The sequence below is a fragment of the Mustela nigripes genome, chromosome 13 (assembly GCF_022355385.1).
Source record: "Mustela nigripes isolate SB6536 chromosome 13, MUSNIG.SB6536, whole genome shotgun sequence".
Lineage (NCBI taxonomy): Eukaryota > Metazoa > Chordata > Mammalia > Carnivora > Mustelidae > Mustela > Mustela nigripes.
This window is the reverse complement of record NC_081569.1, coordinates 52,860,476-52,885,516: the sequence shown is the minus strand read 5'-3', so window position 1 is coordinate 52,885,516 and position 25,041 is coordinate 52,860,476. Positions and strand designations below refer to the sequence as shown.

At 44.7% G+C, this 25,041-nt stretch overlaps 1 protein-coding gene across 1 annotated transcript in view; it reads left to right on the top strand.

Annotated features, from left to right (window-relative positions):
* The window catches only part of RYR3 (ryanodine receptor 3), a 355,591-nt gene that overhangs the window by 280,845 nt on the left and 49,705 nt on the right, over positions 1-25,041 (top strand). Inside the window, 6 exon segments of the mRNA XM_059372112.1 lie at positions 2,151-2,281; positions 8,255-8,575; positions 10,958-11,198; positions 18,126-18,213; positions 18,318-18,410; positions 22,853-22,867. Of these exon segments, the coding sequence (XP_059228095.1) occupies positions 2,151-2,281; positions 8,255-8,575; positions 10,958-11,198; positions 18,126-18,213; positions 18,318-18,410; positions 22,853-22,867 (889 nt within the window).

Genomic DNA, 25,041 nt, shown 5'->3' with positions numbered 1-25,041 from the left:
CAGTCCTACCTCCAGTGCAAGGATTAGGCTGTGCCATCACCTAAGAAGTGATTGCTTGATTGCTGGAGGCTGATTTTAGAGTTCTCTGCTCAAACACTTCACAGCTAAGCAAACTGTCAGCTAGTCCCTTAAAAAGTTGAGCCTAAGAAGATAGAAGATGAGAATTAAAACCACATATATTAATTGTCCTTTAAATAAATCAAAATGTGACTTTTTTCATAGGTTTGGTGACAAAAGATGGGGGGAGGGGGATGGATTCCAAGACAGTTTTCCACTCGCTCATTCACCCACCCGCCTCCCTCCGGTCCAGCAAACTTCCCTTGCCTCTCAGCAGTTCTTAGACCCTTAGAGCTTCTGATTCTTCCCCAGATAGTCATACCAAGTTATTTTCTCAGGACCAATTAAGATCACATTTTTAAGCCAATTCAAGTGTGTCTCTTTCTTTGCTATAATGAAGTTGCCCATTGATCCTAATTCTTGTAATTAGACCATAAATATGTTATCTTATCGCATTGCTTCAGTGTTCTGAGAAAGCTTTTTACTTTCTGGAAGACAAAGACTAATGGTCAGAGTCTGGCTTATTTCTCAGGAGGCAGTGGGTCCCCTAGCCACCCCATAGTAAATACTTGTTATACACATCCAGAGACCCTACACTTTGACGTGCTGCCTTCTTGATGCTGTTGGAATTGTTGGCTGTTATCACAGTGAAGGGCAATTAATGCAGCTTTCAGTTCAGGTTTTGGTTGGGGGATCTAAGGGAACCCTGAGGGCTGAACACCTTTTTGTTTCCATAGAACAGAGGTAGGCATGTAAGCATTTGCTTCTGGCTCCAATTGTGCCCTCTCTAGCTGGCAGTTTTCCCCATGATGGTTCCATAACATCCCCCAAGATGCAGCCTGACACCCTCAGCTCCCAAGGACTGTGTAGTGGGCTTCATGCACACAACATCAGCACTCATTCTGATTGGTCAGACACAAAGGAAGGTGAACAAGATGTTTGAACACTGTAAGCCCCATCCACTTTTAAATTATAGACCTATCGTCAGCATTTTCCACTATCTTTGTATCATGGTCTCACAAAGGACTCATGGTATTAGTTAAAAGACATTTTCCTCCTTATTTGGGAACTGACATCACCTGTGTAACTCACCTAACAGGTGTGTAGTCTGACAGTGATCAAATGCCAGTAACTGACAGAACAAAGATATGATGACGGAAAAACAGATGGCTCCGGTCTCTCATTCATCAGAAAGCAATAGATGTCAGCACCCATACAGGGCCCTTCCAGCGCACACTGTCACTGTGTGACTCACCAGCAGGAAGGATCTGCTGAAATAGCCAGTACAACTCCAAGGCTAAACCCAGGTCCAGGAGGGGGAGGCGCTGTCTCAGTACCAGCTCTGCTTTGACCAACCCGTGGCTGGTTCCATTACTTATGTTTGCTGACTTGGCTAGCAGGCAAGCAAGCAGAAGTTCTTCCAGTTGGAGAACTAGAAATCTGAACAGGAAATCCTAAGCATATTTTTCTTGTTTGGTTGCTCATTTCCCAGAAAGACCGAGACCCAGAGCTTTATCCATGATGGACTCTCAAATATTTGTGTAGAATATTTGTGAGAAGTAACAGGTACTAGAGGTCTTTCCTCTAAATCAAGCAATGTGCTTCAGGATGTGTTGTTTCCCTTGAAAGGCAGGTCTTTTATTTTGTGCCTTCTTGGTGCTTTGGGCCTATTATCTCCTGTTCCCACTGGCTGACACCAGCTCCATCCAAAGCAGGGAATAGACACAGATTACACAGATTTCAAAACAATTTGAGAACAGAGAAGGGGTCAAATTCAATTTGGATGACAGTGAAACTTCTCAGAAATGCTGCAAGAGAAGAACAGAGCTATGAAGTGTATTATTATATTGCCTTAACCAGGTTTAAGAACCAGGGTCCCTGTGGAAAGACCATTGTACACCACTGGTCAGTGTTCAGGGAAAGATGGGGAAAGGAGAAGTGCTTGTAATCTTGCTGAGCCCAGGATCCCAAGATGTCCAATAGAGTAATCCATGGGGAGATGGCCTGAAGCATTTTAGGAAAGAGGCCTCGTCCACCATGCACAGGGCCAGCATGGGGTGACACCACTTCTAAATGGACTTCTTTGTTTCTAGGCAACGTCCTGCCCTTGGAGAATGTCTGGCCTCACTAGCAGCTGCCATCCCAGTGGCGTTCCTGGAGCCCACGCTTAATCGCTACAATCCACTCTCGGTCTTCAACACCAAAACCCCCAGGGAGAGGTCTAGTAAGTATCTTCCCTCAGAGGTCACCAACCCATGTGTTGAGAGGAAAGCAGCAAGGAAGGAAGGTCACCCAGGCAGGGAAGAGCAGCCTTGCAGCGCTTTTGGTTTATATACTCTGAGAGGGGGCCAGCAGGTCAAATCTAGGGTCCATGTTGTATGTCTCCATATTACTGGAAAAATGGACACAGGCAAGTTCTTTGTTACCACTAGACGTTGGGACTTCAGGACTCTTCTGTAAAATGAGACAGTGTGGTTGATTTCTAAATCCCTTCTATCCTAAAGACTTAGGCTCTCTAGTCTGCCCTGGGCCTTAAGTCCCCTTCTGCACGTGGGGACATGACTTCTTTATTAGTTCTCTCCAGAGTGTCATCATAAGGGGCACATGTGCACTAGTAACCTAATTGTACTTTCTAAGTCCAGGGAGTTGACTGTGTTTCCAAGTATGATAACCATATGTGGTCTATCATTTTGAAAAAGAAAACATAGAAACATACCAACCTCTTATACTGTTGGTGGGAATGCAGGTTAGTGCAGCTACTCTGGAAAACAGTATGGAGATTAGATTCCTCAAGACATTAAAAATAGAGCTACCCTATGACCCAGCAATTGCACTACTAAGTATTTACCCCAAAGATACAGGTGTGGTAAAAAGAAGACCATATACACCCCAATGTTCATAGCAACAGTGTCCACAATAGCCAAACTGTGGAAGGGCCCAGATGCCCTTAAACAGACGAATAGATTAAGAAGGTGTGGTTCATATATACAATGGAATATTACCCATCAGAAAGGGTGAATACCTACCATTTACATCGTCGTTGGTGGAACTGGAGCTTATTGGGCTAAGTGAACTAAGTCAGTCAGAGAAAGACAATTGTCATGTGATTTCACTCATATTTGGAGTACAAGAAATAGTGCAGAGGATCATAGGGGAAGAGGGAAAACTGAATGGGAAGAAATCAGAGAGACAAACCATGAAAGATTCTGGACTCTGGGGAACAAATTGAGGTTTACAGAAGGGAGTGGGGTGGGGGATGTGGTAACCAGGGGTGATGGACATTAAGGAGAGCATGTGATGCAATGAGCACTGGGTGTTATACACAACTAATGAGTCATTGAACAATATATCAGAAATTAATGATGTACTATATGTTGGCTAATTGAATTTAAAAAGGTGGAATTTAAAAAGGTAGAAAAAAACACCACCAGAAAGGATTGAAATTATATAAGAAAGAGAAGTTAACAGGAGTATTAACATACTAAATTCTAGAACAGCAGTAGGCAGACTATGGCTATGGGCCTAATCTGGGCTGCTGCCTATTTTTGTAAATAGTGTTTTATTGGAATATGGTCTCACTTACTCATTTACATGTTATCTGTGACTGCTTCAGCACTACTTAGGAGAGGAAAAAGTAATTTTCTCTCTACTCTTCATTATTGTTGACTGAGAACCCCCCCACCCAATGAAACAGATTAATAGGAGAAAAATATATATATACACTTGAGTACTTATAGGAGCTCACAAAGATATGAAACTCAAGGGTGAGTCCTTCCTATGTGGATAAATTGTGATCCTACTGGAAGTCAATGGAATAGAAGAGATGAGCTTCAAACAAGGGAGCTTGAATCATGCTTGGAATCCAACTAGAAAGAACTATAATGATTTGATGTAACATGAAGCAGAAATTACCATATCATGGGACTAGTCAATATTAAGGAAGAAAAAAGTACACTAAATCATTTCAAACCAGAACCTGTTCTATTCAGAACCAATATTCTCTGAAAATATTGATAGACACTAATAGTAGATGTTACTGTCTATCAATATTTTCAGAAAATATTTGTTCTTAGTATTGATTAGTCCCATGGTGTGGTAATTTCTGGCACACTCCTCTGTCACCTTCTTTTCTCCATGTAAGAATGTAGAGCGCTAAGCCACAGTGGCTCTATTCCCACCTGCTTCTCATTATTTCAGATAAAGAAGCACATTGCCCCCAGAAATGCTGACCAGGGCAATTTAGACAAGGCCACTTAATGAATTTCTGGTCCCAATCGCAAATAAATACAGTGGAGACTAGTGTTCTCAAAGTTAGTCAGGAAAGAGACATTGCCCAGCTGCTTCAGCTTGCTAGAGTCTCCTGTGACTTCTCTAAGTTAAATTCCCACCCCCTCTCAGCTGCCCCTCACCCTTTCTCCCCTAGCAGAAATATATCTCTAACCTTGTTTTTCTCTGCCCTTTCCTGATACCATATGAGTCATATCTTGCAGCTCGCTCGGGAGCTGAGCAACTGAGCAGGCTCTGGTTGAGAAAGAGCTGTGACATCCGTAAACATAGGCCAGCCCAAGTGTTGCTCCACAGCTCCAAAGGGACATGGGCCCAATCAAGACAGTGCTAGATATTTATCCATCTATTCTTCTCCGGCTGTGATTGAGGAGATCTTGTGTCTCTGTCTGACCAGTGTGTAGAGCTGTGCCTTGGGAAATGGACTTCCTCTGCTCTTGAGCTCATAGATGTACAATAGCAGACAGAATGAGGACTTGAGAAAGATGGAGGAAGTCCTAGATGAGCTTTGGGAAGGAAGGGCACGACACTGTCCCATTGTTCTTCTCAAGGGCTATTAGAAATATGTTCCTTCTTACTTCATGTACTTTACCTTTATTTAACAAGACATATCCATAAATGAAAAATAAGTATCAATCACTGCATACTCCACAGGGAAGAAAAGAGAGAAGAATGTGATTAGAGATGACATAGTTTTTCATCCATCAGTGACACACTGTGGGGTGTGCCTAAGTCCCCTGAGCCCATGGTTTCAATCATTCAGTTAATCAACAGAGGGAGCGCTGACCATGTATGTGGCTCTTGAAAAGTAGAGTGTACATGAATATGTATTCTGGCATAATCGGGTTTGCCTGGAGCCAGAGGATGACTGATGGCTTAATGGAATCTAAGAAGGTAGACTTCATTCATTAAATGAAGTGAGTGGACTGAGGGACCAAGATGAAGGAGGGGTGGGTAGGGTGACAAATGATGTGAGCCTTTAGTTTAGAAATATAATATGAGCTGACTTATTAAGGGTTCAGTCCATCGGACATTTTTATTAATTGACAGTTGGTGTTTTGCCAGCAGTTACTCATATTAGTAACTGTGTTATAAGACCCTGGAGCATTTTCTGATTCATCCAGAAATTATGAAGATAAGCCTAGAAAAGGCTTAATACTGGGTATCTTCCAAGTATTCAAAATTAGTTAACCCTCTGGTTACGCATGGCAGTGGTCTGTTAATTAGATATTAAATAAGATAACCTAGTCTCCAGCCAGTTTATTTCCAGACCCTTATTGAGTGGTCCTCCAGAAAGAGCAGGAGGTCCAGTTCCCATGTCAGCTGGCTGCCTACACAAAGAGGTGGTACTCTCTGATGCCTCCTCCTTGGGGAAGGGCTGCTTGGTAAAGAAAATTGGACTTGAGAACCTTACGCAGTGGTTCTCAAACTCTAGCATACATCAGAATCATGCAGAAGACTTATTAAGACAAATATTGCTGAGTCCCTACCCCTAGAGTTTCTAACTTAGCAAAGCTGGATTCCGGTCCTAATGAGTTTCCCAGGTGATACAGCTGCTACTGGTGGGAGGACCGCAGTTTGGGAACCACTGATGTAGAAGGTGAGAGGACAATGTGTTTAAATGATAACCCCAACAGTCTTGTGTTGGATTCCAACAGGACTCAGCTGAGGCTGTGTTTCAGGTACATAACTCAGCAGTCTTCATCCTATGAGTTTATTATGTGGCGTTTGAAGCATAATACACCATCTGAATCACAAATGTTTCTTTCACTCAAGGACCAATTACCTATAAATTACTTTTAAAGGTCATTACAATGATTACAGGGCAGCACCCTGAAGCAACTCTTTTCTTAGGTAGGGGAGAAAAGTGCCCATGAGGTATGGTGATGTATTGTCATCACCATACATGGTGATGTATTGTCAGTGTGACATGTAAAACAAACACACACACACACACACACACACACACACAATTGATTATCTGAGAGCAAACAGCTGTGAACTTCAGCGGCATCCATGGCCGTTGGCACTGGTCTGTGTGCTGGGTTTCAAGACAGAAGTCTTGACTTCTCTGTCTACAACTCCTGGTATGCGTAAATTGGTTTTGTTTGGGAGGCTCCTGCAGACCCCCATTTCGATGCCCCCCCCCCCACGATGGTGGTTCTGCTACAAGGTACAGGAGATGGTCTTTGCCTGGGATCCACATTGGGAGTAGACCACATCCGACCCACAGAATTCCCTTCCCCTGTAAATCAAAGGAGCATCCCATTCTTTGGCTTTCATGCTATTAATCCTTTGAATTGTCTGGATTTTAAAGGACATTGGTCCCTTCATGCCTTCCACTTTAGTGACAGCAGCAGGAGGTCATGGCTAGCCAAAGAACGTGGGGCCTGCCCCATAGCAAGGAGGCTCCTGTGTGTCCTTTGCTTGCAACTGCTCATGCCATCCAACACACCTGCTGGTTTCAGCCACAGACCCGTCGTCTCCAAGCCAGCCAGCCAGCCTTGCTCCACATCTCCGCTCCAGAAAGTACAATCAAGGGAGAAACCAAAACCAGTGTTCCTAAAGGCCACAGAATTTGCTGTGACCTCTCTTATTCATTAATCCTTCAATGCCCACATACCTAAAATCTTGAGGAGGGAGACTTCTAGCCCACAATGACCCCAGTGGCACAGGGCCTACAGGTATAACCCAGTTCACAAAAGATAACATTTTATCTGAGGTCTTCTGCTTTGTCCTTAGAAATCCGTGAGAACTTTGTATTTTTCTCCAAATATCAGAAATATTTTCCTCAAGTCATCTAGTGAAACTGATGTTCCAGAAAAGTGCTCCACATTTGCTTATGGCTTCTCAGATTCCCTGGCCCCCTGCTTTGGCCACATGTGAGAAGTTTGGCCTGCGGGTAGAGTTTGCCTATGATCCCTGTCCAGGTCTGGGTTGACCCAACCCAGGCAGATGGGGGCAGGGGACGGTGGTTAGAGGAGACAGAGCTCTGGGCCCGGGCTTCTTTCAGAGTCCTTGTTATCTTCTTATCCATCAGGAACTTTGGGATACTGCTGGTGTCTCCTCCTATCTTGTCCTGTCTTTTCACTTAAGTGAAACAGGACATGTAGCCCCTGGCTGCTGTTTGCGATTCTTATATCCAACAACCTTCCTTGGTTTCATGTTGAACTTCATCTGTCACTGCGTTGACCTGTCTGTCCATGGCCAGTGGAGTGACCGCAGTCTTCAGTGAAAGGAAAAGATGGGGTTTACTCACTCTTCCTTGCACAGAAGCCTTCACAAACAAAAAGGTTTAGGTGCCTGACAGGTGGCCTTAGCACCTGTCACCTCATGAGTAACTTCTGTGGTAAATGCAGACATTAACACAAGTGTAATTGTTTTCTCCCCCAAAATCTCAATCAGATGGAAAGTAATGTTGTCTCTGGTCCAGCTGAAAGAATATTTGATGAGAGGGGTTTCTTTTCTTTTTCCAAACAGTACGGAGATCCAGGTGACTGAACTATGAGGTTTCACCTAAACACAGAGTAGGTGCTTTTCTCCATCTAGTATCACCTTTTCTGCCATGCGTGTGGTAAGACAGAAAGGGAAAATCCAAGAGATAGGCTGCATCTCAGGGAAGTCTTAGGAGGTGTCTCTCACCTGTCTCTGTTATGCTCCTTTGGCCTTAAGTTGAAGCGTTTTAATCAAGTATGGCTTCCAGGAAGCCAACCCAGCCTCTGGAAGCTGTCATCTTTACACAGACACCTGGATGACAGAAGCTCCCCCACATCCAGTGCTCACTCAACTGAGGCTTGAGGGTGACTGCTTAAAGTCTAAAAGACCAGAGGAAGGGTAGGACGGATAGAATGGGTTGCATTATTTGTGCTTTTGAATTCCTGTGCCTGTGTTCTCCCTGTACCCCCTTGGTCAGTTCTGGGCATGCCGGACACAGTGGAAGAGATGTGTCCTGACATCCCGCAGCTGGAAGGCCTGATGAAGGAGATCAGCGACCTGGCTGAGTCAGGGGCCCGGTACACAGAGATGCCCCACGTCATCGAGGTGATCTTGCCCATGCTCTGCAACTACCTGTCCTACTGGTGGGAGCGGGGGCCTGAGCACCTGCCCCCCAGCACAGGGCCCTGGTGCACCAAGGTCACATCTGAACACCTCAGTGTCATCCTGGGAAACATTCTGAAAATCATCAACAACAACCTGGGCATCGATGAGGCGTCCTGGATGAAACGTATCGCAGGTACCACAAATGCCTCTTCCCCCCGCCCCCACCTGTTCCCCCAGGCCTGCATTCTCTTTTCATCTCTCAGTCGATCTCTAAACTAGTCTCCCTCCCCCTCTTAGTTAGTTCCCAGGAAAAAGTTACCCACCCTGGAGAGCCTCCTGGAGCAAATGCTCCTGTCTCCTCCCAGCTCAGCCAGGTCCCTCGCATCTCCAGGAAGCCCTTCTCCATACACTCTGCTTGGCTCAGATGTTCATTGCTTTATTCGCTTTTGGTACTTAATCATCTTGTTTGCTCCTTGAGTAATAACTGTCCATAGTTTCCCCATAAGTGCTCCTGTGTGTTCTGTACACGTATTAGACTCACTCCATTTTGAGCTGTACTGCAAGTCGCCACCATTTGTATTTCATGTTATACTTTCTAAGACACTCCCTACGTTAGGTTCCCAACAGCATCATTTTGGGTTTTTTGGGTTTTCATTTCAGTATTCCTCTAGATCTCCTCACATGTAGTAGTCTCTTAATGAATTTTGTTACCTGATTTTCTATTCATGAAGCAACCCTAAAAGAAAGAAAAAAGAAAAAGGAAAGACTTCAAAAAGGAATGACCACACTTCCCACAGTCAGGAAATCATGAATATTTAGTGTCTTCTGTGTCAAAGCAGAGTCCAAGGGGACAAAAGCCAAGGCAAGGTCATTGTTTTTGATGGACCCACAGCATGTAGACAACTCTGTGGTAGCCATTCACCCACGCCACCTCCTGGACCAGGAAACACAGGGGCTGCACCAAAGGGATCTATTAGCGCAACCCTAGATATTTACCTTCCTGGACAAATGAGGAGGTATTTCTCTGCAAGACCAGGGAAGAAAAGTTTCCACCCCCTTCCTGTCTCTGCAATGAACTGAGCTCAGAATGATAAATATTCTAGGTGCTCATAGCTACTAAATAGCGCAGGCCTCTGTGAACGTATGAGTAAATAAAATTGACGTTCCTTTCTTACCTATTAGCCCAAGAATATTGCCAAGAAAATAGCTGAAGAAAAACCGCAAGACACTTTGTTAAGAAGCTCTACTTTGTAGTTCATAAGGGATTCAGGGAAGTAAGGAGCTGGAAGGACGGGCTCCCTCAGCTCCCTAGAGGGGCAGAGAAGGGCGATGGCCTAGCTCAAAAGGCACAGGGGGCAAGTGGACTCACCCTGTTATTCCACAGGGTATGCCGGTCTCAGGCGCCACCTAATTGCTGGTACTGAAACAAAGTCGATTTTAAGCTGTAAGCCCAACTCACCCACATCTGGAATAGCCTTTCTGATTCTGGGGCGTGAGCAGAAGCTTGCCTCAGGGCCAGGCGGGTGTTTGGCTTCTTGGATAGTGCCCCTCTGCAGGTAGCTGCCTCCACCTCCTCCTTCTACAATGGTCATTGCTGAAGGGAAAAAATAAGGCAGTGAGATTTAAACAAAACAAAACAAAAACAAAACAGTGCCAGATGTAGGCTATTTCCAACTGAAATGCCCCCCAGCTAAATAAACTTTGAAAGGCACAAAACACAGAGCATGTTGGCAGTAGTTGGTGGCTCTTACCAATTTTATTTCACTTAATTTTTTTATAATTACTCTGATTCTGATCTTTATGATCAAGTAGACCAAGAGGATACTTTGTTTAAGAAACAGGGTGAGGTGTATAGGTAGGTATTCTCTTGAAGAGGGCCAGAATCCCAGTCCCAAACCCCACTGATTGCTGTGTCTGCTCTTTGACTGCCGGTGGCCACCCCAGCCTCTCTCTCTCTCTCTCTCTCTCTCTCTCTCGGTCGTTATACCCGATGATTGTTTGTCCTCTTCAGGGCCCAGAGGAGCCCCCAGGCAGTGAGGTAGCAGTTCTCAAGCATTGGGGGACTGAGAACTGTGGTTGGATTAGTGTATTTTTAACAGCAGATTTTTCTGTACAGTAAAATAGTACCATAAACCATAGTACGAGAAAATAGTACCAGAAACCATAGTACTAAGTGCCTACTCTTGGCTCAGCCCAGTGCTGCTTATTGGGAGGGGAAAAGGCTCCATTCAAGGAATTTATAATCTAGCTAGTGAGCCCAAACTAGACAGACAACCTGAAACTAGGTGATGAGGAGCTAGGAGGTGTGGCCAACGCCAGGCATGCATGAGGAGTGCTGGGGCAGCCGGGCTCCCTGCGGCCCAGACAAGCAGAACAGGTGTAGGGAACCTGCCCCTGACTTGTGGCTTTGTGAGAAAGAAATAAGTGCCTAGGGGGCAATTAAGGAAGGGAACAGGGCAGGGCTGTCCTGAGTCCACGGAATGTCACAGCCTTGCCTTTCAGTCTCCCTAATTTCCTTTTTATCCATTGCCCTAATGTGTGAAATGAGGGGGAGGCCTTTTGTTTGCCGACGCAGTGTATGCCCAGCCGATCATCAGCAAAGCCCGGCCAGACCTGCTGAAAAGCCACTTCATCCCAACTCTGGAGAAGCTGAAGAAAAAGGCGGTAAAGACTGTGCAGGAGGAGGAGCAGCTGAAAGCCGACACCAAGGGAGACACTCAGGAGGCGGAGCTCCTCATCCTGGATGAGTTTGCGGTCCTCTGCAGAGACCTCTATGCCTTCTACCCCATGCTGATCCGTTATGTGGACAACAACAGGTACTTGGGAGAGCTGGGGCTGCCTATCCACAGGATGGAAATGGTGGTGTTGGGTTGGGTTATAGGCGAAGTGGGGAGGTCACAGCATCCACCATCAGTCACCCCTCCCCCTCCGAACAAAGTCCCTGGTGAAGGACCTCTGGACAGTGCTGCTTTGCTTGGCCAGTTATTCTGTATGGTCAGTGCCGAGGCCACACCTTCATCCTCACATGCTACCGTAGGTCAGAGGGAGTTGGTCAAACAGGGCCTGCAGTGACCCACTTCTTCCCCTCTCAGCAGAGCTCTGACATGTATTCATTCAACAGAGGTTACCGTGCGTCAGGCACTGTTCTAGGCATTGGGGGAGGGAGGCATGAACACAGCAAACATGTTTAGCCTAAGGGCTTTTATCATGGCAGGGAAGTGGGGCACACAGACCAAAAACAAAATAAGAACTTGATACACTTTCCTCATATAAGTAAATTATGCAAAGTAAGGTAAGGAGAATTAGGAGTGCCAGAGTGGGGTGGAGTCACAGGCTTAAATAGAACATTAACTGAGAAACAGTATTTGAGCAAAGATCTGAGAGACATGAAGTAGGTAACCATGCAGGGTTATATTCCCAGGAAGAGGGGACATGTGGGGTTAGCCTTGTGGAAGGAAATTGTTAGGGTGTTCAGAGGATCATCAGAGGCCAGTGTAGCTGGAGGAGAGTGAGGAGTAGGGAGAGTGGTAGGAGATGTTGGAAAAACAACATGGGACCAAGAGTGTAGGGCTTCGGAGGCCACTGGGAAGATTCTGGCCTTTATTCTGAATGGGATGAGAAGTTGTCAGAAGTTTTGAGCCACTCTGTAATATGATCTGATTCACTTTTTTTGTTGAGATTTTATTTATTTATTTGAGAGAGAAAACACGAGTAGGGGGAGGGACAAAGGGAGAGGGAGAAGCGGACTCCCCACTGAGCAGGGAGCTGAGCCCCACCCCTCACTGCAGGCTCAGTCCCAGGACCCTGGGGTCATGATCTGAGTTACCAAGGAACCCGGATCTAATTCACTTTTTGAGTACGTGGCAAGATACGGAGGCAAATAAGGGGGTGAGGAGACTAGTTGGGTGGTTCATGGTGATCCCATCATAGAACTAACTAATGGGGATTCTTAGAGACAGCACCAGCTAATGATTCCCAGGACCTGGGAGGAAGTGGGGTTACTAGGAAGCAACTGCTTAATTGAACAGGAGTTTCTTTTGGAGCCCTGAAAGTGTTTCAGAAACTAGACAGTGACAGTGGCCACCCAAGTTTGTGAATGTACTAAGCATCACTAAGGGCAAATTTTATATGTATTTTTCCACAATAAAAAAGAAAAAAAGTTTTGATGGTTGAGTCCAGGGTGGTTGCAATGAAGGTTGACCCAAGATGTCAGATTCTAGGTCTGTTTTAAAGGTAGAGCCCTTTGGACTTCCAGATTGGGAATGAGAGAAGGAAGAGAGCCAAAGATGATTCTGCACAAATGGAAAGATGGAGTTTCCAGCCATTGAGTTGAGGAAGATTGTGGGTACAGACATTTTTTAGGGGAAGATCTGGAAATCACTTTTGAACATGTTAAACCTGGGTTGCCTATTCAATATAAAAATGAAAATGTTGAGTGGGCAGTTGAATATATGAGTCCAGAGTTCAGGAGAGGGTTCTGACATAGACATGGGAATTTGGGAGTCGATAACATATTGGAGAACATGAGACTGGATGAGAGAAGGGATTGAGGGGAAGAGACAGGAGTTCCAAGGACCTAGCCCTTTTGCTCTCCAACATCAAGGGATCAGGCAGGAGAGGAGGAACCAGTTGGCTGAGGCTGAGAAGGGACAAGCAGTGAGATGGGAGGAAACTGACAGAATGTTGTGTCCTGGGTGCCAACTTCACAAAGTGTTGCCAGGAGGAAAGAATGATGAGTAAATGTTATCGGTAATCTTGACAGGAGCAGTTTCGATGGAGCAATGAGAGGGGGGGGCCTCTTCGCAGTGAGCTGGAAGAGAATGAGAGAAAAGGACTTGGAGACAGCAGCACAGTCCATTTGTGCAAGGAATTTTACCACAAAGGGAACAGAAGTAAGATGCTGGCTAGAGGCAGAAGTAAGCTCAGGAGAAGAGTTTTGAGGATGTGGGAGACTTGTTAGCTTGTTTCTTTGTTATTGAGAATGATCTAGTTAGAGAAGGGGAAATTTATCATGTAAGAATGAGAGCGAGCATTTCTAAAGCAATGTTCTCTGAGCAGGCAAAGGGTCAGCATTAGAGAGTTTATCCACAAAAAGAATCAGGAGGGCAGGGAGTTTGGGTGCTGATGCTGGTACACACACACACACACACACACTTTCTCTCTCTCTCTCTCTCTGTATATATATATATATATATATATATATATATATATATATATATATGGGTCTCCAGGAGTCCTTTTCTGATTGCTTCCATTTTCTCAGCGCTGTAGGAAGTAAGATCATCAGCTGAGAATGAGGATGGGGAGATGGTGTGAAGCGGTAGCCAGGGAGAGGGGGAGAGTGGCTGGACCAGGACAGTGTCGTGTGATGACTGGGCATCAGTAAGGGCCCCACTTGAGATCTGTGGTCATGAGTTGAAGGTGAAACCCATCACCAGGTTGTCTTTTTCTCCAGCCAGTTTGCCACCAGGTCCAGGCCCAAAATAGGGAAAGAGTTGGATTTAACCAAAGTTGGGGTTTTTGCAAAGTGAGTATGACAAAGGAAAATGGGCGAGGGAGTTGATGGTGTGTGTCAGAGGGTAATTGTAAAGACTGACTACAGAAGTGAAGCTGGGTTTTGAAGAAAGTGAGGGCATGGGGGTGGGGAGGCTAATGTCTATGGACAGGCAGAAGAATAGGATTGTTGGTCCCAGTTGGGAGCAAGGACCAAATGGGTATTTTTACTATATAATACCCTCTTAAGATTTAAAAGCCTAACATAAATTTGAAAAGGCTCAATTTTAAAATACATCTTGAAAGGACCTAGGAATATTTGGGAGAGCCTTGCTAACTTTTGAGTATGCCATTCTGTCGTGGGCAGGAAATGGGTCTGAAGAAGCCCATTTTAGCATTTAGCTTATAAGGTAAATTGTGTTTCCTATACAATTGTCTTAAACAATTGATTACTTATATTATTTAGCATTTGAAAATAAATACCTTACACATACTATATAATATAATCTCTTACCTGTCTGTGGGAGACTTCATTCTCTCAAAAGAAACCCTGCTTTAAGGAGCATGGTTGGCATCATTTCCGATAACATAATGACATTCGTGGTTAGAGAGGGAATTTGTCAGAGTTTTAGGTAAAAACAAAAATGAAAGCAGAGTAAGGTTGCTCCTAGAATAGCTCTTTAATTGCATTTGTCACTATTGATGATCAAGACTCAAGATAGAGTGTGTTCTACTTCCACAGTGTTTGACAGTTGCTAAAAATGGCAATGTCAGAGAGTCTTTGAGATCATCATTAATTCATTCATCCCCACGTTTCAACCCACTCTTCCCTGAACACCAGAGAATGATATGGCCACCCGAATGCAGCTTAGAAATACTTCTTCTTATGTGTCTGCCTTTACCATTTTGGGGTACTTTCTTCACCAAAAGAATCACTGGCTTGGAAGTATGGGACTGTGGAGTTGGCAGGAAATATAGGACTCACCTCATCTTACCTGTAACTGGATGAGTAAATACCCCCTTCCTTTTTCCTGGCAGCGCATTTCTTACCTATGATTATCTACTGCACTTCTAGATAACAGAGACTTGCAGGAGTGGCCTCTGCTCTAGTTTCAGACAGTTCAAATGGTTCTGTCAGGAGTCAGCTCTGTGACTTTGCTCTGACTTTGCTCTTCAGAGCCTCACAAAGCTGTTCCAGTCTCTCCTGTGGCAGCTCTTTAAGCTGCCATCTTGTCGTGTCCTCCCCGCTGTTCTTCCTCATCCTGGTAAACCTTTCTACATCCTTCAGCCCAGTCATGGCACCATTTCAAGTTTCTTCGCCCTCTGGAACACTGATCTGAACAGAAGCTCCTGTTGTTCAGTGATCAGCCTGAAACTGATCCCGAATGAGAAGAACTCTGGGTATAGTGAGTTCAGAACTGGGCAAATCCACTATCTCCTCGTGCAGGAGCTGTGTGCGCGCAGGTTAAACAGATGTCTCTGCATGAGGCAACGGCTTCTCAGCTTCCTTTCTGGTAGTCAGGAACACTCAGAACACAGAAATGAATGACTAAACAGTGTGATTGGGGGTGAAAACCCATCTCTCAGGCTGCTGAAGGGAATCAGAGTGAATCCTCTGCAGTGACCACTTTCGGCTGTGTCCTCGGCAGGATACTTAGGAACAAGGTTGAGATAAGCTTTTAGCTCTAACTCAGACGACCTGACCATGAAGTCATAGGAATACAGCTTTCCTTTCTTTCAAAGCCTCATCACTGGCTTTCCTTTCTTTGAAAACCTGCTAACTTGCCTTTTTGAAAATGAAATCTCTCTTTACTCTTGTGATCATCCAAGGTTTGATTCTTGCATTTGTTGTTTTCTGTTAATATGCTCAGTGATTTCATTCACTTGTGTTGCTTCAAGCATCACCCTCTGCAGATCACTGCCTCTAAACCCAACCTTCTTCTCCACCTATAGCCTTGCATTTACCAACTGCCTTTTGGAAGCATGCAGGGAAGATGACAAAGGAGACCCAGATATCCATGTAGTACCTTCAAAAGGATCAAGTGGCTGGATATGGAGAGAGATCTGGATTCTGGGAGATCGGGAGCAGGCAGGGGATGAGCCTGGCTGTACCATGGGGACAGACAGGAAAAGATATGGGCAAATAAAAGAGGTGAGGTCAGAATCTTCTTTTCACCTGCAAATACCAGAGAGGTGCAGAGTTTGTGTGCCTGGGGAAACATATAATGAGATATTCTTCATTCACATAACACTCGGAACCTGAAGAAATAACCTCACTAGAAATAAAGGATGAAAATATACCTCCTAGAATAAGAAGGTATGAAAAAAAAATTCATTCATTGGAAACTGCCTTCCTATGGAAGGCAAAGGGATCAGAATCCTCATCAGTCTTCTGTGAGGGAACATTGACCTCACCTGTTGTTTTCAGGGCTCCTGCTGCTCATGTACCTTGTGGCTGTACTTTGCCTTGGCTGGAGAGGATGGGACCCCTCATCTCTTCCTGCTTACTTACAAAGCTCATTGAAACCAAAACACTAAGGAATGAACATCTGGCTCTTCTGACAAAACTTGACACTTGATCCTGAAAAATCAATATGAACGAAATAAAAAAGCATTACCAATCTCAAGCCTCAAGTTTGGATTGCATCTGGCTTCTAATAATGGATACTTGATTATAGTGGCTGAGAGAATTTGGAAGTTAAACCTCACAAAGAAGTCCAAAGATACCCATTCCAGGACCAGTACTTCATTAGAGAGACTCATTCTTCTGTCTTCCCATCCTAAACACTGGCTGCCATCTTTGAAGTTACTTTATGGTACAGTGTATAGTACAATTAGAGTTTGAGCCATCATATTTTCATTCCAGACAGGAAGCATGAAAGCAACAGGGGGGAGACAAAGGGCATCTTCAGCTATCTGATCCCTTTTTAGAGAGCTTTTCCAGAAGGTCCATCTAACAACGTCCGTTTCCATCTCATTGATCAGAACTTTGTTACACAGCTATCCCAAGGTTGGGTAATGTGCTCTTCAGCAGGCATAATGCCACCCTGAATAAAATGGGCTTTTGTTCCTAAGGAAGAAGAAGAGAATGAGTATGGGGTAGACAGCCCGTTGTGTCTGCCATGCAAAGGCGAGGCTAGTTGAGGCGGAACTCAAGAAATATTAGATAAGAATGTCTGTAAGCCTGGAACTCGGGGCAATAAGAAAGTGAGGAGATGAGCGAAGGGTCCAAAGATGGTCTTGGCCTCATGAGTGTTCCCCTTTCCTCCTTAATCTGGTGCTCTCCATGAATGGGCAGAAGGTATAGGCTGCTCAGGGAAGTTCAGTCTGGTGTCCCAAGGCTTAGGGACCTGGCTGTTGATAGGGACAATAGGTTTTTCAAGCATTCATGAGAACCAGAGTCTTCTTTAACCTAAGAATGATGGTAGATGATTTAACCTCTGCTGTGTTACTCTACACAGATATTTGAAAATGGCAACTCACCCAGCCCTTCCAAAATATAATTTGATTCCAATATGTAAGATACTTAGAAGCAAGACAACTTTCAGGAGATGACTGAATTCTGCTGCAATTTAGCCTTCTTGCTGCCATTGTTGAATTCTTAACCTGGTCTAGTTTTTAATATAAAAAAAAAGAAAAAGAAAAAAGAAATGAGTAATGCTATTTATAGGGAATTTCTAAACCATTAAAACACTAAAAACAACAGTGAGAAACATATTGTCTTCCAAATTTCATTCACAAAATTGGCTTTGAGAGGAAAAGGTATGTGGCCTGAAGTGTTTTTAGGGCGCTCCATATTTCAGAGGCTTGACAATGACAGCTTCAGTGACAAGATTACAAGTCATACTGACCGAGACTCTTCTAGTCTTGCAAGCCTCCTGGACTAAAGGAGGCCTATCCCCAGACAGAGTGTAACCTTAATCACCTCATCTGTTTAAAAAAGAAGAAGAAAAAAAAAAAAAACCTTTGACAAATTTGAAATGTTTTCCGACATCTGTCTGCAAGGATAATTCTTGAATCCTTTGATAAAATGGGAACAATTATTGTAAGTCCTTCAAAAATATTTACAAACACATGCCTACACACATGTAAGGCGTGCCCTGATATTTAGTCTCCCTGAAGACTGCCTTCCTGTGGGAATGTAGTTTTATCTGGATAAGTGTGTGTAGCCAATATTGGTATAATTTTTAGTGTAACTGTTTTCCTCATTACTGAATTTCATATGCATATTCATTTGCTTTTCACCTCAGATCTAACTGGCTTAAAAGTCCCAGTGCTGACTCTGACCAGCTCTTCCGCATGGTGGCAGAGGTCTTCATCCTGTGGTGTAAATCTCACGTAAGGAATCTGTGGGTCCCAAACTTAGAGATGGCTGTGAAAGGTACAGACCTCCAAAAACGTTCTTATAATGTTGACTTTTTTTATCTTCCCCCACAACTTAGAACTTCAAGAGGGAAGAGCAGAATTTTGTGATTCAGAATGAAATTAATAATTTGGCATTTTTAACTGGAGACAGCAAAAGCAAGATGTCGAAAGTAAGTCCATTGAAATCAATTCCAAAGACTTTGATCTTGACCTAAGTTATGTATCTTGGATGTGTGAAGGGATTAGCTCCGTCCTGCATTTAGGGCAAACCACGAGAACCAGCAGTCTCTACTGTTATTTCTTTTGAGAATGAGCCAGAAGAAACTGCTCTCAAATAAGCATGGTCATCATATTTTCTGAATAAATAGCTGTTTGTATGTCAAAAAGTTAAAGTTCCAAGACTTGTCTAAGGCATTCGAGAGGTCTCCCAAACCAAAGCAGCTGTTCATTGTTTTTAAATAGAACTTCTTCTGGCGTAGTGAGCTGCCAAGCTACACACGCCTGGAGCCACCTTTTGATTAACTATGAGGAAACTACCTTGCTTTGACGACTTCGTTAGCACATGTTCTTATAGTAAGCTTGTTTTCCTCCTATCTGGAACATCCAATAGCTGTTTTATTTGAGTTGTACTGACCTCTTAATGCCTTCTGTTTATTTTCCGTGTGGGTTGCTTTCAGAAACCCAAACATCTGTCCATGCCCTGCAGGAATGTTTAAAAGAGAACATACGGGATATCTGTCTGAGAAAGAGAGTAACTTACAGGGAGGAGTGTAGCAGGAATACAGGAGGGGGCCTGCCCGCCCCCACCAGCTCCTCTTCAGTTGGCTCTGCACAGGGAGGCTTTGCTATTTGCATTGTAAAGAATTCTCAGACACACTCTCTCAGGTGCACATACATACATACAAGACTTACTTAAATGTGATGTTTTGTTACCAGCTGTTATGGCTTACTCTCAACTCTGTTCACTTGAGAAGTGTGCCTCAATGAGGGTAGGCTGTATATGTCAAGTGTAAGTGACATGTAACACCTGAGATGTGCGTCTCTCTTGTTGCTGGTACAAGTGCTGCCTTTGAGGAACATGAAGGTGGAGTGTGCATGGGGACCCCTAAGAAGTGAAAAACAGTTTTGGAAAGATGACAGTCAATGACAGCAAAGCCTTTGAAGCATCTTTCCAAATAACCGTTTGGGATGAAGACCTGTGTATAGGAAACCGCAGACAAGGGGCTGGTATAACAACCAAAAATGCAAACTTCAGCACCCAAAAATTCACCACGTGTGCCTAGCTCTGGTCAGCTGCCATCACTCTGAACTTTCCAGCTCTTCCTTTAGCTGTGTTGACACTAACACTTCTTCCAGCATCCCAAAACTGACTCTTAGAGTTTAGAATCTGCTATACACTGCCTAATAAGGTTTGACATATAAAATTGTGCACATACAAAGAGAGATCAGAAGTATATATTCACATTCAAAGGAGTCTTTGGTGCAAAGCAATTTACCTTAAGGTGGACCCTTTTGTGCTTTGAATAATTTTTATTTGATTTTCCAAAATTCATTTTGCATTCAACTTCTGGCAAACACATCTGTTCCCCATGTGAGATATATGAAGATAGGATCTTTTAGATTCCTGATCTGTGGACATTTCTCTTAAATTCCCTCTGAAGGGTCTTCTTGCAGTCATCGTTGGCTCTCCTCTCACTCCATCCACCTACGGAAAGTCAGTCAATTCCAGATAGATTTTATGCTACCTTCACCTTGCAGTAGAGCTGCCGTATCCATTGTTACTGTCAGCGGATGGCAGCAAAGCAGTGGAAATGACTCTGATAAGAATTTGGATCCCAGATGAGCAGAAATGGCAAAGACATTTCAATGTCTCAATGCACCAGTGATGAATGGTTACTTAGGGTCCTTAGGTTTACACTTGGAAAGAGATAAGGTGACAGAAGACGACATTTCAAAACTAACCTACTAACAAACTAACTGGAAATTCTGCTCATGCACATTGCTGAATGAGGAAAAGGGTATGTTTGCCTGGTCAGAGGAAGGTCATATTCAGAATGTGGGCATCTTCCCTGTTGGTAAGGTATGTCTATATGGGCAAACACTTTCATTTCCTTCCCACTGACTTTGTATGCCAGTTTTCCTACATGGAAAGGGGTCATTACAGTATAGTAAATGGGAGGATGGGCCCCAGATGTTAAATAACATCTACCATGGTTGAATGACATTACCATTTAGCATGTTACCCCCTCAGGGTAACAGACACTCCTTTTGATCCTGTTGCCTCAGTTGAAACACAAAACGTGATAGTAAATAGGACTAGAGATGGAAAGGAAGCTAAGTCCCACCCTTGGCCCAGCCATTGACTAAAGGTATGGCGTTGCATTAACTCCGCCAGACCGCAATTTACCAATCTGTAGAATGGGCTTGAGCTTACTACCTGACCCCTCCCAGCTCTAGTGGGATGCTGTGTTTAAAAGTCAGTTTCAAATTGCATCACTAAGATAGAGATAAATGCAGAACATTCTTTCCGATGGAGGCCCCTTTACCCTGCCTCCAGTAGACCACAACTCATAGCCATTTCTGGTATTCTTTGGAGACAGAACTACCTATGAGAGAATGGGGAGGAGGTATTCTTACTCTCAGTTGAATCCCCATCGCCTTTTCCTCCCTGAAATTAGATGCTTTCTTTACTCCCTAATCTGAATGGTCAGCTGTGCTTGCTTTTATCTCCGCTCTGAACTGCATTCTGGTGTTGTATAAATGAAGTTGGCCTCTGTGCGTATGGCAGCTGTTGCAAAGACCTGTGTTCTGGAATGCTGCATGCTTACACACGCTGCACATGCCATTGCAGGTGGAAAGGAGGCAGAAACAAAATATACGGTGGGCCACAGTATTTATACTTGATTAACGGAAGATCAGTGCAAAGATGCATTATGTTCCAGGCAATGAAAGCAGGGTTTTTTGGAGAGCTCATTGTATATTTTCTTTATAGAACACCGGTTTGCAAATATATGTTAAGCAAAATGTAACCAAGCTGAGCAAGTGTTTGTTTTGTTTTGTTTTGAAACTTGTTTTGTTTTCTGGAAAAATGTCAGCAGCTTCCTCGGAGGGGAATGGTAAGTTAGACCATGTTTAGCCCCAAAAATGCCAGTCTTTTGACCAAGATTATGAGTTAAACAGAATTATAAGGCAGGAAGTATTAGAGTGCCTCGTTGAAAGCGTCTCTCTCCCAAGTGTGATTTCAGTGTATTGAAAAAGGATAGGGAAGAGTTTAGAGGCTAACTTTGAGATTTCCCGGGGTGCTCATACTTACCTGTGGGAGTTTGCTTCTTCCACCCATCTGCCCTGGTGTTCACTCTTCTCTGTCTCATCCCCTCCACCACTCATCATCTTCACTTTGTGTTCCTTGTGCACTTGTGCAGCTCCCCTCCTTTCCTCTCCTGTCCTCCCTACCTTTCCCCTTCTCCATCTCTCTCCACATCTCTGTCTCCCTCTCAGCCCCCGCCCCGCCCCCCTTACTCCTCTCTATCCTTCCCTCCTTTGCTTCCTCTTCCTCTGTTACTTTGTCATTCTCAGACTGGCTTCTGGAAGTTCAACGTTCCCCTAATATCTAATGTTGGGTTGACTTGTCTTGACTTCACGTACCCTGTCAGTGGGGATGAGAACTTCACAGGATGTAAGCTTGCCTGTTTTCAGAAGCCTCTCCCTGTGCTGTCTCAGTGCAACACACCGCCCGACCATGTGTCCTCCTCACATTTCCTTTCCCTGAAGAGTCCGTGTTTTGTCCTTACATTCACACATAAAATCCTTTGTTTGATCATAAACAACTGGTGATAATGTGTAGGGAAATGGAAGGATTTTAAGATCTAGGAATTCGTAAATTTCTCTTTGGAAAGTAAAAAAATTTCAGGGGGGGAAAAAGCACTTCCAGCATTATCAGCATTAGGGAAATACATTGAGTTAACCAATCTTCGTGGTAAAGAAAAGAACAAAATGGAACCTCTAGCATGAAAGAGGCTGTGACTAAAGATATATTTGTAGGTCACAGCACAGGAAGGGAGATGCTCCATCCTTTGGGCTGTCGGGGCAATCCTGAATTACCCTGGATATTCCTAAAGCACTTCTGTTTAGCAAACCTCTTTTTTGTGGAAGCACACTCATTGCCCCTTTGCTCAATTCTTCTTTCTCTTCTCACAACCACAGATCTGCTGGCAGTGATAATGTGGTAGATGGAAAGAAGAAAGCAAATAGGGGTCTTCGGTTATATGACAGAATATTTACAGCCCACCTAAGTGAGAAATGGGGCGGGGGAGGCTTTAGATCTAAAGGGCTCGTGTATCAGGAAAGCTAGTCTTAGAGATGACCTTGCCTTGTGGGGTATATTGCTTGGCTTGGGTGTAAGTCCTTTTGACCAAATTAACTTCCATCCTAACCTCCCACTCACTCTTCATGCCGTGCTCAACCAGCTTCTAGAAGTGTTGAGTTTCTGTTGTATTGGCTGAGAAATGGGGGCTAAGAAGCTACGACTAACATGTGCTACCTTACGCCTTGGACCCCTGCTTTTACTGACTGACTCTTCTCCTTGTTTCTTTTCTTTTGTCTTCCCACACAGGCCATGCAAGTAAAGGTACAGGTCAAATGCATGACGTGTCTTTTCTGTCCTAGTATTAGAGGTGCCAGGCTCTGGTCACCCTCTGCACTGTGATCACCATGGGGGTGGTACAGAATGGATCTTCCCACCTGGAGGTCCCCCAGGCCTGCTCCAGGGAAGACACCGCCCGTCAAAGAGTGAATGTAGGCCTACCCACCCTTGGAATGGGGAAGCCAGGGAAGCCAGCCAAGCCTCACCCTAACCGAGGTCTCCTTGCTATCTCTGTTCCCTTCCCCAGCTGCCCACTCTGCAGCCAGCACACTGACAGAGATAGGGATGCCAACAGGGTGTGAGAGCCCGCGAGGCTCACTCCTCTGCTGTGCCATGCACGGTCTGAATCCCATATGCCATCAGTGGGCCCAGTCCTTTCACACCAAACATCTCCGCCTCTTGTGCAAGGCTCCTGCAATTCAGTTTTTTAAGGACTAACCTTCAAGACTGGAAATCAGATAACCACATGTTTTTACACAAAATGTGCATATGGTGGGAAAAAACCCTAGGACAGTTTTCCAGTGGCCCATACAGATTATAGCTTGGAAATCTATCTCGCTATTCATTGATGTGTGTCTGCTGCCACTGTCACAAGCTCCCTGTCCTAAGCTCTGTGGCAGAGAAAGGGAGATGAGCAGGAAACAGGTCATTTGCAGTTCTTAGAAAGGGAAATGAAGCCATGCCCAGGTAGGCTTGGGTCTGGGTTTTGACTCAGATGCTTACATGCTGCGTGACCTTGGAAAAATCAGTTACCTTCCCTGAGCATAATGTTCTCACTTATGCAACTGCCTTATTTGTGGGATCACCATTATTGGGAGGATTAGAAATGTTTTGTTTTAGTAGGAGGCACGTTGGAGTCACAGTACACATGCAGTGTTCATAATAAGAACAACTTGAGATTGGCCCAACAGAATAGAATGAGTAAGAAATTATTTGAATTGTGTATCAAATCTACATAGTTACATTTTGCATATTTACTTGATTGTGTAGGGCATGTTACTATTCACCTTTTACATTTATATAGAGAGGACACCTCATAGTTTATATACACAAAATCGGGTTCTATCCTTTATGGATGATTTTCAAGGGTAATGGAGACTGCAAATGAGTTTTGCCTTAGGCGCAAACTTTAGAACTCTATGCCTGATGATAGAACACGTAAAGAACCCAGCTTGCACTCAGTAAATGAGAGAACTCTTTGCGGCATTTGTGTGAACCAGCTTTCACTTTCTGCTGTGTTCTAGAACACAAGAAGCTGCCTTCTGTTAGCTTCATTTCTTACCACTCCCCCCCCCCCCGCCCCCACCTGCCATACTTCTCCCCACCCTTTCTCCCTGCTGTCCCTGGCCTGACCTGCTGTTTTAGAGCACCGGGCACAAGGGCCCCACAACCAGGAGAATTGTCTGGCGGCATCTGTCCAGCCTGGATTTTGCTGGCCAGGAGCTTCGCTGTGGTTGCTGTGATGTAACCTCCTGAAGTCACCGCAAGCTGGGTGAAAGAAATCGCATCCATTTTAAGAGTGTCCATCAATAATTATGAACCTGTTTCACACTTTAAAGTAACTTAAAGCCATCAGTCCCAAGGCAGTGTTAATTCTTACCCTCCTCTTCTCTTAGAAACCAGAGCCTCCTAAGACGAATGCTGCTCTAGCTCAGGGTCCCGGGTCTTATGTGTGGGTTCAAGGAGAGGCGTCTGGCCTCCCCGCTGCTCCCAGAGCCTTGGGTCTCTGTATTGGCTGAAGCAGCAGCACTGCCCACTCCTCCCACAGACATTCCAGGGCCACCTCACAGAGGAAAGCCTCAGTGAGCGCCATTTCTCTTTCTGTCACAGCCCCTGACTTCATCCTCTGCTGCTAGCTATCCAGCACACCCACACTTCCAGCAAGTGTCCCAAAGGGAGGCACAGCCCTGCAAGTGAAGTACCTAGTGGGCAGGGTGCGCTTTCAGAGGCCGGCCTCAGAAAAACGCGTTCACAGCAGGGCTGTCTCCTGCAGCCTGCCTGCATGGCCGGCTGTGGTGAGGGGGTTGGGGGAACGACTCTGAGGGCTCGCAGATGGGTGGCTCAGCCCCATGCCTCAAACTCTCTCAGAAACCTTCTGCTCCACGGGGTGGGCCTGGTTGGGTAGTCTCTCCCTGTGAGGGGTGAGGTGGTATAAACCG